This window comes from Sinocyclocheilus rhinocerous, unplaced genomic scaffold (assembly GCF_001515625.1).
Source record: "Sinocyclocheilus rhinocerous isolate Xijiao unplaced genomic scaffold, SAMN03320098_v1.1 scaffold1168, whole genome shotgun sequence".
In the NCBI taxonomy this organism is placed as follows: domain Eukaryota; kingdom Metazoa; phylum Chordata; class Actinopteri; order Cypriniformes; family Cyprinidae; genus Sinocyclocheilus; species Sinocyclocheilus rhinocerous.
In genome coordinates, this window is record NW_015650373.1 from 1,923,233 (window position 1) to 1,934,004 (window position 10,772).

General features: G+C 36.5%; 1 protein-coding gene across 1 annotated transcript in view; it reads right to left on the reverse strand.

The window, feature by feature from the left end:
- Nucleotides 1-5,258, reverse strand: part of LOC107711929 (copine-5-like) — a gene marked incomplete at its 5' end in the record, with an annotated part of 31,925 nt that extends 26,667 nt beyond the window's left edge. The window contains 2 exons of the mRNA XM_016517021.1: nucleotides 4,791-4,895; nucleotides 5,155-5,258. Of these exons, the coding sequence (XP_016372507.1) occupies nucleotides 4,791-4,895; nucleotides 5,155-5,258 (209 nt within the window). The remainder of the gene's footprint in view (nucleotides 1-4,790; nucleotides 4,896-5,154) is intronic.
- Nucleotides 5,259-10,772: the final 5,514 nt, after the last annotated feature.

The following is a 10,772-nucleotide window of genomic DNA, read 5'->3' on the forward strand; positions in this document are numbered from 1 at the left end:
TTTTCATCTCCATGCTAAAACCAACCAATTACAGGCCATTATCCAGACAGTGCACTCGGAATTAAACAACGGTCGGCAGGGACTGAACTCCCGGGCTGTGGAGCAGCTGTGGAGCATCACCTGACAGGACGCAGGCGAGTTTCATTTAAACATTAATTACATCTGAAGTTTTGAATAATTAGAAACTCATTCTGTTCAAATCAAGTTAACGTGATCAATTACACAGAGACAGCCGAGATTTGTAGCCTCGTTAATAAAAATGGCTTTCGAGGGTAGGCTAATAGCTCTAAATGGCATTTGGCGCCGAAGCATGTCACACACTTGCAGTGGTGTAATGTAACAAAGAAATAATACTTTGTTACAGTACCTACTTAAGTATTTTTTGGGAGTATCTGTACTTTACTTGAGTTTTTATATTTCAGCTAACTTTTACATTTACTCCACTACATTTCCTAATTAAAATGTATACTTTTACTCCGATACATTTCCCCGAAGCATATTCGTTACTTACTACAAAATAGTCAGAAGTCAGAAGAACACGGACTGCAGGAAAGCAGGGGCCTGTACCATGAAGCCAGATTAGCTGGCTAGCCAGGTAAGTTTCAGTTTAGTTTGCACCAATCCTGGGTTTTAGGTACCAAGAATGTGGCTTGGCTTTTAGCGGCATTCATTGCCTTAGTAACACTCCACAGCTAACCTGCTCTGGGACAGGTTATGTTCTGGTTTAGAGATCTCAAAGCGAAATTTGACCAATCAGCTTCAAGCAAAGTGACACATGTCTGACGCAATAAAGCCACTCCCCCAGTTTCTCTTACTCCAAATTAAAGGACGCTACATAGTAAAACATTTTTTAAGATAAAATTGTCTGAATTAATATCACATACTTTACCACTTTTACTTGAGTAATATTCTAAACGGTTACTTCAACTTCTACCGAAGTAATTTTCTGGTAAGATATCTTTACTTTTACTTGAGTATGGCTTTCAGGTACTTTATACACCACTGCACACTTGTTATGACAAAATGCAGGGATGTGCTTGAATTTACTATTACGATGAAAATTAATAAACAAAAAACAGGCAACTGTAAAACATTACACACAATTCAGCCAATCATTCATCTTCCCTGTTAATAACTAGTCTAATGTATGTTGTGCTTTGGATGCTGTTGTTCCTATTTCAAGGGATAGTTCACCCAAAAATGAAAATTGTCTTCATTTACTCACCTTCATTTTGTTTCAAAATCTGTATGATTTTCTTTCTTCTGTAGAACACAAAAGAAGCTATTTTGACAAATCTTTCAGCTTTTGTGCCCATGCAAATGACAAAACAATATTGGATTCCATTGACTTTCATTATGTGGACAGTTAAAAAAAACTGATACATTCTTCAAAATATCTTATTTATTTTTAAGAATGACATCATAATAAATGTTGACAGATTTTCATTTTTAGGTGAGCTGGCCCTTTAACTACAAGCTTAAACAGAAAGCCTCCATTGGTCAACAAGCTTCACCAGAAGTACCATGCAGGTTGATGGAAATTCCTTCCGGTCTTTTCAGCAGACTTGTTTATTTTTTCACATGATTATGCTACAAAAAGTGGAAATGTGATGGTAAATCAGGACATATCCATGGTCGCAGGATGAAAATTTGGATTTTGTACAGGTGCTTGATTGGAATAGTTCTCTGGTTGTTTACTCTGCAAAGGTAGTAATGAAATTTCAGTGGCACAAAACCATCATCTGAGTTGGGATAAAAGAATGGACCTAAACACAGAGCCTCTACTTAGTAATTCCATAGAGTACATGGGGAAACTCTCCATCTGTTGGTAAAGCAGACTGGTTCAGCTCTGGAGTAAGAGAACAGATGTAGCAGATTCATCAGAGATCATATGGAACACATCCTGTCTAGCAGTACTCAGATTCCCTGCAGACAGGCAACCGGTAGTTCCACGAAATTTTAACTAAATAGCAAAAGGTCCGGTTCACAAAGAACTTATTCTAGCCAAGAGTCTGACTGACATGTAAAGTGACCAACCACAGTTTATTTTATGTTTACTCTGAAATATATTGTGAAACCACAATAATACACTGGAGTGGAGATAAACTATATTATATAAAATTATGTTATATACACTATTGTTCAATTTTTGGGGGTCCTTTTTTTAAGAAATTAATGCTTTTATGCAAGGATGCATTAAATTTAAATTGTTCGAAAGATTTCTATTTCAAATAAATGCTGTTCTTTACATTTTTTTTAAGAATCCTGAAAAAAATGTTTTAAAATCATTTCAAACAACAGTATTAAACGTTTTATGTTAAAAACAAAACATTATTTATCCATCTGTAACTGCATGTTAAATGCATCCATGTCCCCTCTGAGATACATTAAACTGTGTAAATACATCTAAATGCTATTTCAGATGCAGATTCCAGAAATGTTTTCTAAGAAATTAATGCTTTTATGCAAGGATGCATTAAATTTAAATTGTTCGAAAGATTTCTATTTCAAATAAATGCTGTTCTTTACATTTTTTTTAAGAATCCTGAAAAAAAAAATATATATATAACTATTACATTGATAATAATAAGACATTTTTCTTGCACCCCAAATTGGCATATTAGAATCATTTCTGAAGGATCATGTGACTTTGAAGACTGTAGTAATGGCTGCTGAAAATTCAGCTTTGCCATCACAGGAATAAATTACATTTTAAAATAGATTCAAATAGAAAACAGTTATTTTAAATTGTAATAATTGTAATTTTAAATTGTAATAAACAAATTTCACAAAATTAGTTTTACTGTATTTTTGATCAAATAAATGCAGCATTGGTTAGCATAAGACATTTATTTCAAAAACATTCAAAAATCTTGCCAACCCCAAACATTTGAACAGTAGCGTATATTTTAATATGATAAAAAAGTTTAAAATATTTTAAATATATTTTAAATATAGTAAACATTCTTCACAATTCAAACCAGAAAACACTAGAAAAATATAGGAAAATGTGTAGTCTGATTAGAATTTCTGCACACATTTATACACTAAAAACTGCAGTGCTAAACATAACTATTTTATATGACATTCTACTGGAAAACAGCTTCCACAACTTTCTACCACCCAGAGGTATTTCTGTGAAAAGAAAGATAAACACCCAGAAGATGCACACTGATGGTCACAGCTGCTAAAAACAAACTCAATTTGAGCTTTTGAATCGTATCAGCACAACCTAAGCTGATCATCAGTATAGCAGCAATCTTTCACATTTGATGTTTCTTAAATGAATCAAATAATGACAAAATATCATACTCTCTGCCACATTATTGCTTGAACATCATGATTATTTGCTTTTTGCTTTTTTTTCAGTCATTCCATGGCTATTTTTTCCCCCTGGTGTAATACATATGTAAATGAAGAAGAAAGCCAAAATATTAAATGCCATGGATAAATATTTTTGGTGTAATGCACTATTTTGTGAAGGGGGGTTAAAATGAAACTTTTCACCTGAGATTTTGAGCCAAATTACAGAGGGGAAAATTATTTTAGAAAGATGGCAGCATCATTTTATTTTTACACAGAGATTCATAGGTATATCAGTCAAATCTGTTGACTTTAGCAATCCTTGTTGCATTATATGCCAATGGTGACAGTTCAAAAATGGGAAAAAGCATTACTGAGATACCTATAATACTTCTTAAATTAGGCTTCATTGAGTGAGGCATGGAAACTGCATGAACTGTCACCATTGGCATTTAATGCAACAAAGATTGCTAAAGTCAACAGATTGTACTCATAGACCAACCAATCTCTGTGTAAAAATAACATAATGATGCTGCCATCTTTCTAAAGTCATTCCAGCCCAGAAAATATTCATCCATGACATTTCATATTTTTAGTTTCTGAAATTTGACACAGACTGACCCTATTCTGACTTCCATCCAATATATCAGGATCTGTACAAAATAAAACTTTTATTACAGATATTTTTTGTTGAAAAATATATCCCAACTGCAATATAAATACTCCTCTCTGTTGGCATCCTTGCAGCAGGTAATAATTAGCACAGCACCACAACAGCTGGAGTTTCCCTTTTCTTTTTCTTTCTCTCTTTTGCTTGGTCCCTTTCACACATACGGGATCAGAGGTAAGGTGGGGACTGGGTGGCAGGTGCTTCTGTTCCCTGTGTCCTGATTGGCTATGACAGCTCTCAGACGACACACAGCTGCCAACATGTCTGCAAGCCTCACCTAGGCCATGAAAATGAACACACACACACACACACACACACACACACAAGTATAGCCTACCAAATATTCATGAACACAACAAACTGATTGACACACACTGGATAGTACATAGGCCTATGGAGACCCACGAAGAAACAGTGCAGTGCAAACACACAAATATCTGCAACACCGAAAGTACAAAGCAAAAATAATGTGTCCTTGTAGAGCACATAAATCACAACAATGCAGCACCGTGAACAGGGCTGTCTGTGATCCAATAATGCTGATGCAATGAGTACCAGCAGTCTGGCTCAATGTGCTACTGAATCAAAGAGCACAGGGGCATGATTCCTCTCGACACACACATACACAGGGTCTTGTTCAGGTACAACAGCGTTCTCGTGGTAAAATTCACACAACACTGCATGCACACAAATGGGCTCTTATCCTCAATCTAATGTTAAATCCTCATTGCTAAAATGATTCTAAGAGACCTGTAAACACTGGCGACAGTACAGTACATACTGACATGCATGTCTGTGAGTGTATGTGTGAGTGCACCTGTCATAATCTCCATTGCACAGCGCTCTGACAGGAATGGTGAACAGCTGCCAGACAGGGTTCAGCGTATTCTTTACCACCTCAGTTTTATGGCAGATAGTGAACCTAAGAAACAAAAAATAAAGATGTTAAACTCAAACAAAGCAGTATGCATTGCATGACTATATTTTTTACAGTCAGAATATTTGCATATTGTAAGTCTTAACTGAGTTAAGAGTACTAAGTGAATTTTATTATCTAGAACAATTTTAAGACATTCCTTAGTCTCAGACCAATTTTCTTCACTTTTCCTTGGACATTACTTTACGAAAAGACGACACGCTTTCCAGCCTGCACATCAGAGTGAGAAAGACAGCTAACTCACGTTCCGTCCTCATTACTTCTGTAGAACACCATGAACGGGTCAGAGCGGCCAAAGAAGTCTTTCTTATCCAGCTTATTGGCACAGAACTGCATTGTTGCACAGTCCTGTGAAATTGAGAGAAAGAACGAAAGAAACAAAGAAAAAGGGGGAATGGGAAGGAAAAATGTAAGTTAAAAGATAGAAATAGCACAGAGAGCATCAAAATCTAGTGAAATCAGGGACACATAGGCTTTTTCTTGCACAGCTTAGAAGAATGACGATATTCTGGACCCTCAGGCACAATTCACCCCCCAACGCGTCCATACAGCACAGCCGCATACTGTATGCACACACATTTTATAAAGTCATATGTTTCAGACTCCTGCATCTACACTCCATTCAGAAGTTTTAAAGGTAAAATAACTACTTTGAACAACTCTGAAATAAATAATTTGCTAATGAACAAATCCTCCCACAATTTCCACTGACCCTGAATGTGGCTCAATATTTAGCTCTCAAAAAATATGGCTAGCCCTTTTTTAATCACAGTATTTCACACTATGTCAATACTGACATCCCCCTACAACACTGTGACTGTAATTTTTTCATTCTGATGGACATCATTTTCTGTCTTTTTCCAATGGCACAATGGTAGTTTATGTAACGTTTTTGTTTAGTGGAGTAGTTTTATGCAGATTCATGTTTATCATGAGGTAGGGTTATCTAAAATCATCTTTAATTATGAAAATCTGCACAAAAAAAAACATAAAAAAATATGTATAATGATTATCGACAATAATATGAAATTAATTATTGTTGTATTGTATATAATATTGAATAGAATGTAATTTGATCATCACTGCATTTATAATAATTATGCACTTTACTGACACATAAACAGTGTTGTTATTGTTTTAAAAAAAAATGAAATTTTGCCATGGCAGCTAAATACAGAAATATTAAAACGTGGCAAAAATACTAAAATGTTAACTAAAATTAAAAAATATAAAAACAAAAGCCAATTCAAAATATAAATAAAAATAACAATGTCATGAACAAAGGCTGAGGATCCAAGTGCAGTAGTTTATTAGGATAACCCAAAATTGTTGCCAAAACAGGCATGAGGTCAAACACAATAAGCAATCCAAACAATGACAGAGTTCAGAGCTGAGGCAAACAGAGTAATCCAGATAAACAGGCAGAATATCAAGAACCAGGAAAACAGGACACGAGAGAACCAGGATAAAATGCTTAGAACTGCAGCTGTGACACATGCAAGACCTGCAAGAGTGACTGAAAACTAGTGATGGGACGATTGATACCGAGGCTCCGATACACTATTGCATCACACGCTGTGCCGATGCTTGTATCGAAATGACAATACCACGTGATTGATGAAGTTTGAAGCTTCGAGTGTCATGCAGTATCAGAAGGTCGGGACAGCTGGTTTGAAAAAATCGACGCTTCACATGACTCTTGTGTTTGACTTACATTGACTTGGTTGTGTATGTGTGTGTGTGTGTGTGTGTGTACACTTTTTTGGGATTCAGTAGAATACTTTAGAACAACCTCAACACCAGACAGAAACTGAATGCACCTCACACCTCTATTGCATTTGATCATGTTCTATAGCTGGGATCTCAGAGACCCCAAACAGCTCACCCAAAATATTTTTGCTACTACTCACATCAATTATTAATTATAATCACACACTTGTATATTTTATATTATTGATCAATATGTGAATCCGTTGACCGGACTACGCATGACACGAGTTGGCACAGTTTTTTAAACCATTCTCTGGGTTAAGGCTAGATGGCATACAGCAAAAACTACTGGGCATGTGCACATCAATATAGCGTAATTTCTCACACTGTACAACAATTACTATTTTTGCATTATTGTAAGGGGTAGGTTTAGGATTGGGGTAGGTGTAGACGTTAATAAAACACAATCTAATAGGTAGAATTTAATTTACTGTTAGCTTCCGGTTTTTGCTGTATCCCTCCTAGCCACAACCCATCCTCTAGTGATGGGACGGTTGATACAGCGGCTCCGATGCTCCGACGCAGTTTTCAAAGCACTATTGTATCACACACTGTGCCGATGCTTGTATCGAAATGAAAATACCATGTGATTGATGACGTTTGAAGCTTCGAACATCATGCAGTATTGGAAGATCGGGACAGCTGGTTTGAAAAAAATTGGAGCTTCGCAACCCCACCTGATGCAAGGGACTGTAACCTCAACACCGGACAGAAAGTGAATCATATTTTATAGCTGGGGTCTCAGAGACCCCAACATAAAGGTCGAACAGCTCACCCAAAATATTTTTTTCAGCTACCTAGGTCAATTATTAACTATGATCACATGCTTGCGTATTTTATATTATTGATCAATATGCAAATCCGTTGACCAGGCTACACATGACACGAGTTCTGGTCTCATTGGCACATATTAATTTAGATGAGATTATATCAGATTAGTTGGAACTGATCCCAGATTTATTCCACTCTTGTGTGTCACTGACTTCCAAAGCTCTGTATGGTCACGTGATTTTGCAAACCGTATATCCTCTGCTCCGCTTTGATTTGTTAGATATGGTGGAGAAAACAAGTCTGACCACCAGATGTCGCTAATGCGCATTGTGTCAAAAGCTTCAAGTAATGAACCTTTTTTCGGCACAATTTAATGAAAGCCTCAAATGGTTCAGGAAGCCTCGGTTTCCCATCACTACCATCCTCTGCTCCACTATGTTTTGTTAGATTTGGTGGAGAAACCAAGTCTGACCACCAGATGTCGCTAATGTGCAGTGTTAAAAGCTTCGAGTAATGAACCGTTTTTCGGCACAATTTCATGAACACCTCAAACAGTTCAGAAAGTCTCGGTTTCCCATCACTACTGAAAACACCAGGCTTATATAGGCAGAGGCAATGAGCAACAGGTGAAAACAATCAGGCATGATGAGTCCGGGCAATGGGTTATGGGAAATGAAGTCCAGGATACAGTGGCAAAGGTACTGGATGGAGTGCCCTCTGGTGGCCATCAAGAGCACTCCAGCTGGTGATTGTGACAAACAATAGTATAATACTAAAATAACAGTCCACATGAATCAAGATACCAATATAATTTTATTATGACCTGCAATTTCTTGGGATAAAGAAGAAAAATGTTTGAGGCCCCTAAATGGTTATTTTGTGGCCCAAATGGTTTATTTGTGCCTGGCATCAACAAGCATCAATTCCATTTGAACCAATTAGCTGCTAAACACTATCTTGCATTGAGAGTGCCATTCAGAGAATGATGAAATTGTAGGCTGGAGTCAGTGAGGAGAGAGGAAGAGTGAGTGAGAGAAGAGATTGAAAGTGAACTAGACCATTTCCAAAGGAATCATTCACATGATGTCCAATGTGCAGTTGACACTGCAAATTACACTCCAGTAATGACTGACATCATCGTAAACCTGCTTGCAAGGGGCTTCTCAGGCCAGAGGGATGTTATCAACACAATAGAGACAACCCTCATTAGCAATAATGGTATGGTGTGAGGTCTAACTGATACGAAGTCATTAGTCTTAATGGTATATCTACTGATGAACATGCAGGGGAATAGCCAGGGGAATTTCCACGCTCTAGGGACAATTCACCTTATATTTGATGGCTGAGGGAGCACCACCTTTCATTACACATTACTTGAATTGTTTCTTGACTGAAGCTAAACCACAGTGTGTGGAGGGCTTTGCACATGATTAACAGACCCATTCAAACCAAGCATTCACAGCGATTATGATCCCATGAATAGGACCTTAGTGGCAAGATCAGTTCAAGCTGAAAAGAATTTGAGCAGAGAAAAGTGAAATATCAACCTGCTTGTTTTTAATCCAGCCTCTACGAATTGAGCAATGGAGCATGAGCGTCTTCTTGCGGATTGCAATTCTTTCTTTAGCAACCGTAAACACAACTTATACGACAGCATAGTTAGTCATAAATGACAGTCAGTCAAAGTGCTTCACATCACAGCTCAAGCTACCTGTCTTTGGCCACATTGTACTTCAGAGATTAAACATTTCACTCATTATTTTGGGTTTGCAGGTTTTATCTGGTCTCTGAATGGGATTCATCTATGTAACTTTTTGGAAAGAGACAGACTTTTGAAGATATTTGCAAACCTCATTCCTGCTATTAAGCAAAGGGTTCGTCTCCACATGGTGCATTTCCTCATAGCTGTTCTTTTGCGTGTACCTGATCAAAACCCAGCCTTTCATAACATCCTGTAAAATCTTTTGATCTACCATGTGAAATAAGCAGATGTGCCAATATATTACCCTCACAGAGGGGAAAAGCTTTTTGAGCATTTCAAATGGGCTTGAGTGAGGCTGTGAGTGTGTGCAATAGATGGCTCAAATGAGCAGTCCTTTGTGTGTGTCTGAGCCTGTAGTGAACGCAACATAGCCATTTACAACCCAGAAAACCTGTAATTTACTCTGCACTGCTATTTCAGCAATTTAATGAGCACTATCACCAGTGACAGAGTAAACTTTACTAGACAGAGGGACAAAACTGGAACATTCCAGTGAGAAGACATGATAAAGAGATGGGAGGGATGAAGATAGAAACTTATTTGTCTTGACTTCCTCCACTGAATCTACAAATGGAATGGTTATTTTTTTACCAAGCAGTCTAAAGAGAATATGATTAAATAAAATGACCGTGGACTGCAAAATAAAACATGATTTTCTTTGATTTTGCTGGCTAACTATTGTAGTCAAAACAAATGAGTCAATTATTTTAATGATTCCCACAAAATGATTTAAAATAGTTTTTTCAACTCCTTTACTCTGAACAAACTGACTGAATCCATCAAAGTGGATCCTGAATTAACATCTGTCTGACTTGAAATGAAGCAAGAATTCAAGAATTACTGCCTGAGGATTCATATGACAATGCATAGCAAAATATACTTTTTTGGGGGGCATTTAATGATATTTAAAATGTAATTAAATCAAAACATTAAATGATTCATTAAATATTTAAATGTTATAAAAAATATTTTTATTAAAAATAATAAATAAATATATAATAAATATAACAAATTGCACACATTTCTATATTGTTTTGTATATAAAAATAACTACAGAACCAGATATCTTCAAATACCACTTAATTAGTATTTTATTGCTTATCATTTTTCCAAGCCATCACTCCCATTTATAAGAATCCTCTCATCATATCCATCTAGTACTATTCACTGATAATATCTCGGATCCTTCAGTATCCAACAGCAATCAAGACTGATGTCAGAACAAATTCAAAATGCATGAGCAGAATATTAGATGCCGTATGCATGGTCCTCTACAGATCCTTAGGACAATCAATGCAGCTCTATCAAAACATGTTATGAGCAAACAGGTCTTAGAAGGGGACTTCTAAGGGGAGACGCCATCGCCCTTGAATTGGTTCAGAGAGGCCACACAATCCATATCTCACTTTGATTTTTTAAAGCAATTTTAAAAAGATTATTTTCACTCAAGCTGTGACACCAGTTGCTGCAATTTTACATTGTGTATTCGTTCCTCCTTGAAAACATTGAAGCCAATGTAATGACTTTGATTACTTAATTGTAGGGAATTAATTATTATT